Consider the following 15,056-nt stretch of genomic DNA (forward strand, 5'->3'; position numbering starts at 1 on the left):
AAGATTGGAGGATGGCAAATGTTGCTTTGTTCAAGAAAATCAATAGGAATTACCCCGGGAATTTTAGACCAGTGAGTCTTACATCAGTAGTGGTAAACTACTGAGAGGATTTTTAGAGACAGGAATTTACGAGTATTTGGAGAAGCATAGTCTGATTAAGGATAGCCAGCATGGTTTTGTGAGGGGCAAATCATACTTCACAAACCTGACTGAATTCTTCACGGAAGTGGCAAAACAAATTCATGAAGGTAGAGCCATGGATATGGATTTTGGTAAGGCAGTTCCCCATGGGAGACTCATTCAGAAAGTCAGGAGGCATGGGATTTAAGGAAATGTGGTTGCATGGATTCAGAATTGGCTCGCTCACAGTAGGCAGAGGGTGGCAGCAGATGTGATGTATCCTGTCCTGAAGTTGTGACTAGTGGTGTTCCACAGGGATCTGATTTCTGATCCTTGCTCTTTGTGATTTTAATAAATGATTTGGCTGAAGAAATGGAAAAGTGGGTTAGTAAGTGTAAGTGTACAAATGCACAAAGGTTAGCTCTGGATAGTTTAGAAGCATGTTGTAGAGTACAATGGGGTATCGACAGGATTCTGTCAAATTCTGCTTCAAAGCCCATTTTAATTTCCTATAAAGATAGTTTAGGTATGATAAATCCTCTAAAGTTGAAAAAAAAGAACAATATTTTTGTAGTCCTGCTGTTGTTAGTAGGAATAATTTAAATATATATTTTTTATTAAATGTGCACTGTTGGATTTCACTGAAAGAAAATTTATTTATTCATGAATTAAAACTTGTTTTAAAAATTCTGTTGTGAAGCAATTACAAACTGCAAGTAGAAATGAAACAGATTTAAAAATAGAGCCCATTAAAAAGAATTGCTCCAGTATCAAATTCCATAGATGAAATATCAAGTGCACCCAAAACACAGATGCAATTTTCAGTAAGGTTTTCAAATCTGGCATGATACATAATAGCTTGGCATTACTTTCATTGTAGAGATGGGAATAGCAGAAATGTAATTAAAGAAAATAATTAAGAAACTCTTTTCATTTTCTTTTAGGGATATCAAACCTGACAACATTCTTCTTGATGAACATGGTAAGTTGCTTATACTTGTATATGCCTGTGTCTTTTGTAATATGTTTCTTCAAATGCCTTTTTTGAAAAGACTATTATGTATCCTTACAGTCAAGTTATTTCACAATGACTAAATATGTTGAGCAATATTTTTAAAGAGTCACAAAGCATCATGGTTTGTGGAATAATATAACTATTGAACATGAGATGCTTGTGTACATTGGTGTCTTGTTCTGATTTACCTAAACAAAACAATGTTGGATAGCTCTATTGATTTCTAGATTTCTTGCAACCTTTTCTCAATGTAATAGTCTTTCCAATCTATGTAGATGACTGCTTGCTATGTCTCTTTGTTTTTTACCCTCCGCCACTGCCTGAGGAATTCAGTGACTCTCCAACAGAGTAAAACTGATCTGTTACCAGTTGGTAGCATTTTATTTGTAGATTGTAACTAAACATTAAAGTACCTCCTTTAACATTACAGATAATATTAGTGTTTTATTTAAAAATATACTCAGTGATGTACCTTGCTTTAAATTCCCAACTTCGAAAGATAATCTTCAGATTCTATCCATAGAGGTAAGGCAGCATCTGTAAGTAGAGAATTAGGTAATATTTTATGCCATGACCGTTGAAAAATGGTGAATGCTTGAACTGAACCAGTAACTGTTTCACTCTCTGTAAATGCTTCCTAACCTGTTGAGAATTTACCACCATTTTCATTATAATGAATGCTGGCTCAATAACTTTTTGATTAGTTGTCATATGTTCATCTCTAGCATGTCTTCTAAATTGGATCCACAAGATAAAATCCTAAACTCTGATGAATAATCTCACTATGGCTGCACCTAATGTACAGTTTATTGGGGTAATGGATTAGAAAGAGAAGTAAGTTCAATGGAAACTATGATATTTTGTTTCCTTTCAAACAAGCATTCATAAAAAATCCATTTGTTTTTCAGAATTATGGTGTAAAGAAAAAGAATATTTTATTTATAAGACTATTTTCCAAAATAGCTTGGTAACTTGTAATAACATAGCTAAAGGGGATGAGGAAATATAACCAAGTAAGGTTGCAAAGACCAAATTAGTACAAAATATTTTATTGTTTGCTGTGTAGTAGGGAGATAGGGCAGACATCAGTTACAAGCACTAAAGCCCTCAGATAAAGCATAGCGAATATTGGTAAACAGCATCGATAAAGCATCCTAATAATTTACAAGTTATCCCACAAGGTAATAAGATTTGTCTAAATGCTAAAGTATGAAAGCTAAAAATATGGCTAGTCTTGAAAGCCCAGACATGGTGGTGATGTAGGAAGTGGAGTGTAGTAAGGTTGAAACTTCTGCACTGCTGCAGGCATCCTTTCTGACTCTCTGTGATACTGAAGATGAGAGGACTGTGATTTAAAATAAAAAGGAGTAATACATGTCTTCATTCAGGGCTGAAGCGGATTCTGCCAACGAGTAACAAAAGAAGACATAAGATGTAAGGTTAATGATGGGATGGTGTGTGTGTGTGTGTGTGTGTGTGTGTGTGTGTGTGTGTGTGTGTGTGTGTGTGTGTGTGTGTGTGTGTGTGTGTGTGTGTGTGTGTGTGTGTGTGTGTGTGTGTGTGTGTGTGTGTGTGTGTGTGTATATATATATATATATATATATATATATATATTATATATAAGAGAGAGGTTCAAGGAGCAGGATAGCAGGCTGTGATGGGTTACCACAGAAGTACTACAAGGTAAATGGTGAGACTGCAACAAGACCAGGGCTAGGGTCAGGAGAGAGCTGCACAGAGGCTTGAGATGACAGCACACAGACCAGGATCAAGGATTCTGATCTGATTATAGAGCAGAAGAAAAACAAAAAAGCACTGGCTTTGGAGAAGCGGCCTCCTCTGCTTCCATCTATTTACTTGAATTACTCTATCCTGTTCTTTTGACCAGACTCTCTTCGTATAATGAAAAAAAACACTGGACAAAAAATAATAAAACAAATTTCACATTGGTGAATGTCCTATTGCCATGGTAACATGCTGGTGGTTAGTCTTATATAGCTGTGCTTCACCTGTCAAAAAGGTCACCAGCTGCCGCTGAAAGATAATGTTGACATTTAAGAAGCGGTGGCTCATGTGGTCACACTGAAGAAAGTAGTGCTTGGATTAACTCAATGAATACAGTTCATTTAACATATTAGGTATTGTAGGCTGGTGGAATTAATGGAAGAGAAATTATTCTGAAATTCTGAAGAGTTTAGTTAGCATTGGATATTCAGCATAGACAATATTTTTTTTCAAATAAATGACAATTATATTCTGTAGTACATAAACTAAGTGTACCATATTCTCTAAAGAAAGAAAAGGTAAGATGCAAATGATCTAGCGAATGAAAAGGTCTGTAATTTCACCTTAATAATGAACAGGAAGAAGAGGTATACAAATTACATTTTACATCAGAAATCAAAGATTACTCCCAAAATTTATCATCAAAAATGTACTATGAAATAATGATAGACAAACATATTATACACATAGAGGAATAAAGTTAATCAATATTCTTCTTAATATGTTAATCAATTATAATTAACTGGGGAATAGGATGTTCAGACATGTGTATTTAATTGATATAATATTTTCTTCTTCAACATCTCCATTTATTAGTTGGAGAATTGTATACAGTTACTTATCCAAATGATCTTCCTCTTTGATTACTGGCGCAAAAACTCTGTGCCAATCTACGGTAACATTGGTTGAATTAAGGTCAATGAAAGCATGTGAACTGGATTGAGTAAATCCAACAAGTACCTTTGGATGTGTACATTTCATTTTATTGGGCAAAAATTAATTACTCCTTCTTTGTCCCTAAGAAGGTTAATTTCAAATAAATTATTTTTTATTTGATTTACATTAACAAAGTTGGATTCACAAAATTATATATTTTTCTGCACTTTGTCTCCAACATGGAATAAAAAATTGGAATTAAAATTCATATGGCTTATTAATAGTATCTAGGAACGTTTCTAGAATGTATTTTGGTTGTATTTCAAAGTGTGATTGGATTTATTTGCAAGTTATTTAATGGCTTTGTTAAAATAAAAGACAAAAGAAATACAATCCAGCACATTCATATACTCTGTTCCTCTCGTACAATGCAATCCCAATAGAAATCAATTCTGTTGAATCTGCAACTTCTACTTCAGATGTCATATTCATCACCAGTAGATTAATTGAATCAGACACTATTAAGGGAAAACATTTGAAAAATGCAACATTAGATTAAGCTTAAATTGTAAATGTCCAAAAGAGAAATCAATTTGATTTGCAACAATTGATTTTGAAGTGAAATATAGTGGTCCCATCTTGGTTCAAATCCTCTAATGGCAAGGCTCCAAACATCAAAAGAACTGGATTACTTTGGTTGGATAAATTTTGTGTAAATTTATCTGTTAGAAAGAAATAATCTAATCATATATGCATACTTTCTTTATCTTATAGCATCACTGAAAAAAAGGATGGAATAATGACAGTGAGGATTTCTTTTAAGGTTGCCATTTCTAATCAGTTAAATGTTCTCCAAGAAATCATTAAAAAGGCTGGATCCACTTTTCTCAATTTTGCTACAAAATGTCCTTCTGATCTTGTAGTGTAATTGGTCACATCTTCACTGCATTCTCTTGACCAATAGCCAAATTAGTCCAGGGATGAAACATTTTCCTTTTGTTGTCATATCTTGAAATTTTGCAGGGCACATTTGTCCAAAACAGCAATTTATTTAGTTATAGGAAAGGACAATTTACTATTAGTTAAGTTCACAACCCATTAGGCAAGAAATTTCATTTGTTAATGTTTCTGATGTTCAAAAAATAAGCCTACTATTATTTGTTTAAAGTAATTCATATTGAAAATACTGAACATATGTTTTAAAACTTATAAAAATATTTGAAAACATTTGAACAATGGAATTCAAAACATTTAAATCAACTAATGATTCAGAAATTGTAAATGGGCTGAAACTTGTTCTTCTCCCTCGGAGCTGTTCTTCCCTTTTGAAATGAGTGGAGTCACTAAATCTTCACTAGGTCTAACCACGGGCAGGTTCAGCACCCAAACTTCCCAAGCTAGTTACTGGGAAACTGCTGGAAGCTGGCTTTTCACTGCAGGGTTCTATCATAGTCTGAATGACAGAGGTGAGGATATCTAGGAGAGCCTCATGCTTTGCAAGAGTCCCTCCAGCTAAGTGTCAGACACCCATTTTTAAGAAAGGATTTGCTGACATTGGAGAGGGTTCAGAGGAGGTTCATGAGAATGATTCTGGGAATGAAAGAGTTATCATATGAGCGGCAATTGGAGGTTTTGGGCCTGTACCTGCTGGAATTTAAAATAATGGTGGGGGCAAATCTCATTGAAAGTAGGCGAATATTGAAAGGCCTGGATAGAGTGGATGTGAAGAGGATGTTTCCTTTGGTTGGGGAGTCTAGGACCAGAGGGCGCAACCTCAAAGTATAGGGACATACAATTAGATCAGAGATGAGGATGCATTTCTTTAGCCAGCGGGTGGTGAATCTGTGGAATTTATTGCCACAGACTGCTGTGGAGGCCAGGTCACTGGGTGCATTTAATGCAGAGGTTGATAGGTTCCTGATTAGTCAGGGCATGAAAGGATATGGCAAGAAGACAGGATAGTGGGGTTGAGAAGGGAATGGATCAGCCACGATGAAATGGTGCAGCAGACTTGATGGGCGAACGGGCTAATTCTGCTTCTATGTCTTATGGTTTTATGATGTATTGTCTGGGTTGTATAGCACTGGCCAAACAATAGTCACATTAGTACATCTGAGCCATTGATAATGGGTGCGTGTCACAATACAAAAGAGAATAAATTTCAACACAATAAATAAAGTTTTCTTCATATAAGGCAACAGAATGAAAATGCATAAGTAAATACCTAGATAGTAGGGTAGATGTCATTGCAAGATGCTCTTGGTCCATTCTACAGTAGATAGGATTGTTTACAAAGAAACACATCCATAATCAGTAGATCTTACCATGCTCTAGAGTTGTTTTGGAGAACTTCTCAGCACAGATATAGTCACAAACTAGCTCTTGCCAACCACATTGCTGCCTAGCTAGACCCCAGTTTCCTGGTTTTGGTCCATATCACTCCAAGCTCCACTCTCCATGTACCAAACCAAGTGCTTCTTAAATGATACTGTTGCACCTACATTGACCACTTCCCCTGGCAACCCATCCCATATACTCACCACCCCCTGGGTGAATAAGTTGCCGCTCAGGTTCCTTTTAAAAATTGTCCCCCTCACCCTAAAACTATACCCCTAGTTTGGATTCTCCTACCCCAGTGAAAAGACTGCTACCATCCACCTTATCTGTGTGACTCAATTTTTAGCTTAACTATAAGCCCTCTGGTCCTGGCAACATCCTCATTATTTTTTTCCTGCATTTTTTCCAGTATAGCCGCTACTTTCCTAAAAAGGGTAACCAAAACTCTGCAGAGTATCCAAATGCAGCCTCGCATGCAGCTGCAACATATTGTCCCAACTCCTATACTCAGTGCCCTGACTGACAAAAGCTAGTGTACTAAAGAAAATTTTCACCAAAATGTCTACTTGTGATGCTGCCTTTGAAATTCTTTTCACTTGCTTTCATAACTGCTTTAATATGATTGCTTGGTGCAAATCAATCTACAATTACCAATAAAGCTCCAAAAGAGAATTACTTTAGATTCATTTCATTCCACATACATGACACAAAAATCATAAGAGCACAAAGGTGACCCACAATGCCTGAGCCCAGTAGAATTTCTGCAGTGACATAAAACATCTATCTGTAAAGTGCCATTATCATGTTTCAGTCTGAAACGAAAAGGATATTCAAATGCACACTATAAAATGCATTATTCAACTGAATTTTGATGCATCTTTTGTCTCTTTGGTGAAGAATAGACGACGAAGATAAATCCATCAGATCAATTTAAATAGCCGCATATTGCTTTGTGGAAGTGTTAGTTGCATAGAGGATGTGTCAGTGATTTACATTTATGCAGATCAACTGCACACCCTATTCCAAAAGGAGAGCTTATAGAAGTATAACCATCAAATTAAGTATAATAGCAGATTAAATGCAAAACCAAAAAAAGGCAACAATTCTAATCTGTAATAAAAATGCCCCATTTTACACTGACATTAGATTGTGTGGGCCATGAGCAGATGTCTTTTTATAGATGCTCTTATTAAAATGGTTCACGATTTGAAATATTAAAAATGAATGATGCATGGCACTGTATATTTAAAGCCAAAGACCAAAGAATGGATTTGCAATAAGAGACTTGTTAAAATCTGAATATGGCTAGAAAATAATACATTGAATAAAGAAACAGAGGTGTTCACCGGGTTGACATCTGTGCTACTAACATGTAGAGAAAACTAGTCTGAGTTCCTCGACAAGCAGGGACATAAGTCCTGCTGCAGGGTTTTGGCCCGAAACATCAACTGTACTCTTTTCCATAGACGCTGCCTGGCCTGCTGCGTTTCTCAAACACTTTGTGTGTGTTGCTCAGATTTCCAGCATCTGTAGATATTCTCTTGTTTGTGAACCTGACTTCTCTGTGGCTACTTTAGTAAAAGTTCAAACTTTTCCCATGTACTGCTCAAGCTACTGCATTGAAGCTGAAGTATAAGGCATTATTTGTCGAACTATCAGTGTTTTATTTATGAACTCAATTTATCTCATTTCAGAATATTATTTTTTTCCTGGCGTTCAATTAATTTTTGAAGGAAGAACAATGATCAAAATGTTGTTAAACATCAATGAAAAGCTTGTTATTTTCTTCTACCTGCATCTGTGCATATATTTTAAACTGGTGCATTTTTAACTTAAAATTTGTGAATGAAGCAGTTCCAATTACTTTGTTAGCAAAACTTGGATGGAAATTATGTGTTAAGAAAAGGTAGCATGTTGCTAACAAGAAAACTGAGTTTAGATGATTTCAAAACTCTTTAACCGTTTGTAATGTTGGAAAAAGGAATTTTATATGATGTTTCAGGCTATTAGCTTTTATATTATTGCAAATATTTTCTCTAACCAATTTCCATTAAAGCAAAGACTTCCATGAATTATCAGCATGCTCTTTGTATCCATAATTTTCAAATACAAGTTCACTTATTAAAAGTATCATGTCTGTTAATGAAAAAAATCCTGGTACTCCTGTGAAACAAATAGATTTGGAATGTGCTTAAGACATTATTCCTGGAGTTTCATAGCATTATGAACTGAACAGGCATAGGGCCTATGTAGAATGGCATCCAGTTAATGCTCTGAAAATTATGTGAACACTAATTCTGGGACTTAGTGTTCGCAAATCTCAGACAATAATTTGATTAGAAACTTGCATTTTCCAAACAAATTTCAAAATCCATATAACATCTAATTCATCCAACTCTTATTTGTTTATTTTTCAAACTTGACTATAGACCACTCTTCTGCAATATGGTTACTGATATTGTTCAATATTGTTGACTGAAGTGTGCACTCTCTTCTAGGCATCATTTGTATTTTTAATGAGAGTTTACCAGTAAATTATTATTTTTTTTAAAGGGCATGTTCACATCACTGATTTCAACATAGCAACAGTGGTGAAGGATTCTGAGAAAGCCACATCAATGGCTGGGACAAAGCCTTACATGGGTAAGCAACCTTAAGAAGCCAGCAGTAGTAATGATAATATAGATTCATTATTAAAGACTTGATTTCTAGAAGAAGTGAAGGAATTCAAAATAAGACATTGAATCAAAAAATATTATTTTATTCAGCATATACTCCAGTTAAATATGATGAAATAATATTTGTAAAATTATGATTTTGAGCCTGAACTGTGGACAACATTGATTGCAATGGATATTTTAAACTGATTGCTTAATATGGTCATTTAATTACTGATTTCATTAATTTAAGGTTGAGAGTAGTGAAAATGGAAAACATTTCAACATAACCTATAATCCAAAACCAAAGTACAGCAGGTGTCAAAAATCCAAAATAAAACTGATAATGCTGCAAGTACTCAGAAGGTTAAACAGCATCAGAAAAGAGAGAAACAGTTTGTACTTTAGGTCAATAAGCTTTTCATCTGAATTGATGAATATTTTGAGTTGAAGCATAAACTGCTTAACTCTCTACAATTTTGACTAACCTGTTGAGAACTTCTAATATTTTTCATTACAGCAGAAAGCCAGCTCAATTAATCTCAAGTTATTAGTCTTGGGCACAATTATAATGTATTCAAATTTAGAAGCACAATATAACATGATCCTAAATCTGGGTGAATAACTTCACAATATCTAATGTACAGCTTATAAGGGTAATGGAAAGAAAAAATAAGATTAATGGAGACTATGTGATTTCTATCTAATAAGCAGTCATTATATATTTTTTCAAACTATTTATTTATTTATTATTTAGTGGTACGGCACTGAGTAGGCCATTCCAACCCCTCGAGCAACACCACCCAACACACCCTGACAAATTTGATTAACCCTAACCTAATCTGAGGAATGGGAATTCTGGTTACTTTCTACTCTCCTTCATTTAGAATTGCTGAACCCAATCATTGAAGCTCCATGCAGCCATGTCATACTCAATTAATGCAGTACAGACGGGGACAGCCAAAGCAGGGAGTGGTGTGTAATCAGCTTCATGAATTTTATATTCACTCTGCCAACAAAAACATCAGAGTAACGGAGGCTGTTCATTTTGGAATGGTTACAGAACCTTCCCTAAATCAATTCTGACTTAGTTATTATTAAACCTAGGACTGACTGCTCCTCTTCATTCCTCATTATGAAGCATTTGAAGCCACTGTAAATCTGAATAGAAGCCTTTATTTTCTAGTACAGTTTGTAAGACATTCATTACCACTACGCATTTCACAGGAAGGACGTACTGAGACTTCTTGGAATTGAACTCCAAACTCCGGAATTCCCTAGACTGTAATAGTGTCGCACTAACCACTATGTTACCGTGGCGTCCTATCTGATACCTATTTATGTTGCATTCAGCATCTTAGCCAATTCAATCACCAGTCAAATACTGACAAATGCTTGCATGGGCAGAGGTGAAATGGCATAACACAGATGCTGTAAATTAGGCTGCCAATTCATTACATCTCACTTTGCATTCCTATCAGCTATTGGTCATAAAGCACCAATAATCAAAGAGTATCCAGCTCTGTTAGTATCCAATTGCAGACATCTGGAGTAATGTGTGCAGTTTGGATCACCTACCAACATGAAAGATATCAATCAGATTTAAAGAGTGCAGGGAAAATGTACAAGAATGTTGCCAGGACTTGAGGACCAGAGTTATTGGATAGGGCGAATAGGTTAGGACTAGAGCGTAGAGGAATGATGGGAGATTTGATTGAGGTATGCAAAATTATGAGAGGAATGCATGCTTTTCTCCCCCAAGGTCAGGAGATACTGGAGCTAGAAGTTATGGGTTAAGGGTAAAAGGTGAAATGTTTAAAGGAAAAATGGAGGGAATTTCATCACTCAAAAGATAGTGAGAGTGTAGAATGCTCTGCCAGCGGAAGTGGTGGATGTGAGTTTGATTTCAACATTTAAGAGAAATTTGGATAAGTATATGGGTGTGAGGTCTATGGTCTGGGTACAGGCCTTGAGTCCTGGCAGATAAATTATTTAGTGTGGGCTAGATGGGCTGAAGAACTTGTTTCTGTGCTCTATGATTATATTAAGCTTCAATAATGTTATGTGAAGATTGGCAAATCTATAAGACATGTAAATGAGCCACATCTGCCTTATCTCTTCCAGCAGCAGAAATGTTTAGTATTATAACAAATGTAAAAATCAAGTAGAACAGCTAAGAGGAAAAGTAAAATGCCCCATAATTTAGCAAAATCTCCACAATTTATAAACCCCAGCTGGACTGTTTATACATTACTCTTTGGTCTATCAACTAAAATACTCAAAACCATCGACAAATATACCGAGGAGAACATTCTGACTGGCTGCATCATCATTTGGTATGGAGGGTGGGGGGGTGGGGGTCTACTGCACAAGATCAAAATAAGTTGCAGAAACTTGTAAAATTAGACAGCTCCACCATGGGTACAAGCTTCCGTAATATCCAAGACATCTTCAAGGAGTAGTGCCTTAGGAAGGCAGCACCTAGGACATGCCCTCTTCTCAATTCTCAAAAAGTCTGAAAGCACACACTCAGTGATTCAGGAACAGCTTCTTCCTCTCTGCCATCTAATTTTGAAATGGACACTGAAACCATGAACACCACCTCACTACTTTTTTATATCTGTTATTTTTCAGTACTTATTTAACTTACCCATTTAAAAGACATACATATTCTTAAAGTAACTCAGTTTTATTTTCTTTATATTTATTTTTATGTATTTCATTGTCCTATGGCTGTTAAGTTAACAAAATTCACAACATATTCTTGTGATATTAAATGATTTTGATTCTGATTCTGGAATACTACAAGTCTATACAATTAATAATTCAAAGTTCAAAGTAAATTTATTAACTAGGTACATATATGTCACCATATACAACTCTGACATTCATTTTCTTGCAGGCATATTCAATAAATCTATAACTGAATTATAACAATAACAGAATCATTGAAAGACTGCATCAACTTAGGCGTTCAACCAGTGTGCAAAAGACAACAAGCTGTGCAACTACAAAAACAAAGACGGAGACAAACAAACAAGCAAGCAATAAACATCAAGAAAATGAGACGAAGAGTCCTTGAAAGTGATTCCATAGGTCCTTTAACGTGAGGGACCTTAAAACTGAACTTAATCCAATCTATTAGAAAACATTATTGCCTTAGACATCTAAAAATTTCTATGTTATGCAGTACCACATAAAACATTGATACCTGAATATTGGCAAGAAATTAAGATAGACTTGTCTATTCTTTTGAGGCAGTCATAAAATTAAAATATTAATGTTCTCTATTAAAGTGAAATAATTGTGCATTGAAGTACTGTAAATCTAAAATCAGAAAGGGATTCAAATTATTCAAGCTGAGACTGAAGCTGAGTCTTGTACTAAGTATGCATGAGTGTGTGTGCATTATTAGCATAAAAAACTACTGATAGTTTTTCTTCATGCTTCCAAAGGTAATGTGTTAGATATTCCACATGTTGAGGATAGGGGATTTCATTTCAACTTCAAACCAGCCTGCAAATGTTATCAACCCTGCACCTTGCTGGTAATACTGACTATAAAATGGTATTTACAATGATAAAGTGAGCTAGTAGAGATCTAATGGAGGATCTCACAGGACCACCAAGTCTCATTAACGGGATAACAGATGAAACCACAGCGTACAACAAAGATTTTCAGTAGAAAAATTTTATGTTCATGTTGTCAAATTGTGAGTGTATAATCAAAAGTATCCATGCTCCACTTATCATACAAGATAAAATACACTTGTGCTTTTAAGCTACACAACTTCACTTGAGTCAGATGCAAAATACTCTGATTTGCACATCACTGATACTGCATTTTACTGCCAAGGTGCTTGTTTTGGTTGCTATTAGCAGGTAAAGCTCATATTTTCCTGTGGCTTGCTTCTTTGTGATGCAGCCTGGGTTTCCAATTGGATCCCTGCCACCAATTGGGAGCTCAAGACTGTGAGTGCAAAATCTAGATGGCATTGTAGTTCCTGGCATTTGCAGCCTCAGATGAAGCTACTAGAAAAGCTCTTGATGAGCAGCAATATGGGCGTTAAATTCAGGAGGAAAGTTGGCCACTTAAAACCAACATTTTGTTTGCTGCTGCTCTCAATAATATTAATGAGCCAAAAGTTATTAATGACGCTCAATTTTGAATTTAGGCCTATCATTTCAGCCAAGGTAAAATCCTGTCATTTGAAGTTTTGATGAGCCTCAATAGGATGTTGTATAAATAAGAAGCCTAGAACTATCTTGTTCATTAGCTTTCATTAATTATAATTTTCTGCCAAAATGGAGCATTTTATATATTTTCTATATTGACTTTCATTGGTCTACATTGCTCCATATCTGTTCTTTATGTTTTACATTCTCCTAATTTGTTATTATTAGCAAATTTACATCAGTACTTAACATTAACCACATTCTGCAATGCGAAAGAAGTTCCAATAGGAAGTCCTGGACCTTACATAACAATTTGCATTTCATTAACTGACGGAACATTAATTAACTCCCTTCAGTTAACAGCTTACCTTCTGCTTTTTTTGTTGCCTTAAACAGACACACAGTAAATTCCTTCATTACAGTACACACAAAATTCTGTGATAAACCTCTTTCAGATGCCTTCCACATGTCCAAATAATGAACATCCACTTCAACTTTGCCTTTAAGAACTCATTAGAGTATACTTCATCCCTGCCACCGACAAAAAATTATTTTGATCAATTTTGTCTTGTACAATTCCCAAGCTATCTGCTTGCAAAGATTGCAGGTGGCTGGTCGTCAGGGATCATAGACAATGTGCCGGAATTTCAATGGACACCCTCCATGGCATCCATACCAAATGAACAAAGGGCTATCTGAGAGAGACGGATAACTGCAAAGGACAGATGTTGTGTCTGACTATATTCCTTTCCACTTTTCCTGAGTGATCTTGCAACCCTTCCTCCCTCCCCCACCCATTCCAATGTACTCTCCAGCCTTATGTTGCCCCCCCCGTAACAAATTGTAATGCAGATAGTGATCACAATAATGAAGAGAAGGGCTGCTGCGGACACACATTCACAGAGGACTGATTTATTGTATAAGCTTGCAGGCACATTGAGGATGAAAATCATTGATGTCCCTACAAGGACAGTTTTACTAACTCCCTGTTTAATGGTAAATGACAATTGCAGGTTGTAGGGTGCATGTTTACCACCAAGTTCAGTCATCAGTCAAGAACTGAACATCATGAACATGGTGATATCATCTTATACACTCCGACACTAGCTAATGACCGCTTTACTAACTACTAAAGCCAAGATAAGTGCATTTTTGTGACTGTGCTGGTAAATTTCAGTCCCATCAAAAATAGCCATATAATTGTTACTAATATTCCATCACTGCATATTTAATTGAATTTTTGAATGAAATAATTCCCACATATCCTTCAGAGATGTCTTTGAAATATGAGAGTGATTAATAGTGGTAGTGTATGTGTGTCGTGTTCAGGAAATGGCACATGTTGCATCACAATATCACTTCCACATCATTTCAATAACTTACTGATACCCCCGACTGTTTTAGACCATTATGTATATTTATTATTTCCACTTAAATGATGGTTTGAAAATCATATTTATATTAAGTAACAGACCACAATTGGAGCTGGACTCAGGTGACAACAGTTTGTCTGAAAGCTGGTACAAGACACAGAGGTGTAAGGTAGATGTGTGGTAGAGGCTGAAGATGTGAGCCATGTTAGTATTTAAATGCTTCAGTGAGGTATAAATAATTCAATTAAGCAGATCTGTTTGAAAAATGTAAAGTTGCTGTAACATATCATGTGTGCTTACACACCATGAAATGGAAGACCTGTGTTTTGGAACTGACATGGGAGGTGACAAAATGAATCTTGGGAGATTATTGAATGTGCCTTTCATGAAATAAAATATTGGTTTATGTTTCACATTATGGTAAAGGTTGGAATGCAAGTAAAGCAAAAAAACACGACAGTACAGTACAGGCCCTTTGACCCATGATGTGCCGAAGCTTTAACCTACTCTAAGATCTATCTGACTCTTCCCTCCTAGATAGATCTCCATTTTTCTATTATCCACATGCCTATACAAGAATTTCTTAAATGTGCCTAATGTATCTGCTTTTACAACCTCTGGCAGGGCTTTCCACACTCACACCACTCTCTGTGTAAAAAAAAACTTCAACCTAACATCACTCTATACTTTCCTCCGATCATTTTAAAATTATGCCCCC

General features: G+C 35.7%; 1 protein-coding gene across 5 annotated transcripts in view; it reads left to right on the forward strand.

The window, feature by feature from the left end:
* Positions 1–15,056, forward strand: part of LOC140726361 (serine/threonine-protein kinase 32B-like) — a 291,326-nt gene that overhangs the window by 203,102 nt on the left and 73,168 nt on the right. For all 5 annotated transcript variants that reach the window (XM_073042634.1, XM_073042632.1, XM_073042636.1 and 2 more), the window contains 2 exons: positions 1,065–1,102; positions 8,687–8,776. In XM_073042634.1, the coding sequence (XP_072898735.1) occupies positions 1,065–1,102; positions 8,687–8,776 (128 nt within the window). The remainder of the gene's footprint in view (positions 1–1,064; positions 1,103–8,686; positions 8,777–15,056) is intronic.

The sequence above is a fragment of the Hemitrygon akajei genome, chromosome 4 (assembly GCF_048418815.1).
Source record: "Hemitrygon akajei chromosome 4, sHemAka1.3, whole genome shotgun sequence".
Taxonomy (NCBI): domain Eukaryota; kingdom Metazoa; phylum Chordata; class Chondrichthyes; order Myliobatiformes; family Dasyatidae; genus Hemitrygon; species Hemitrygon akajei.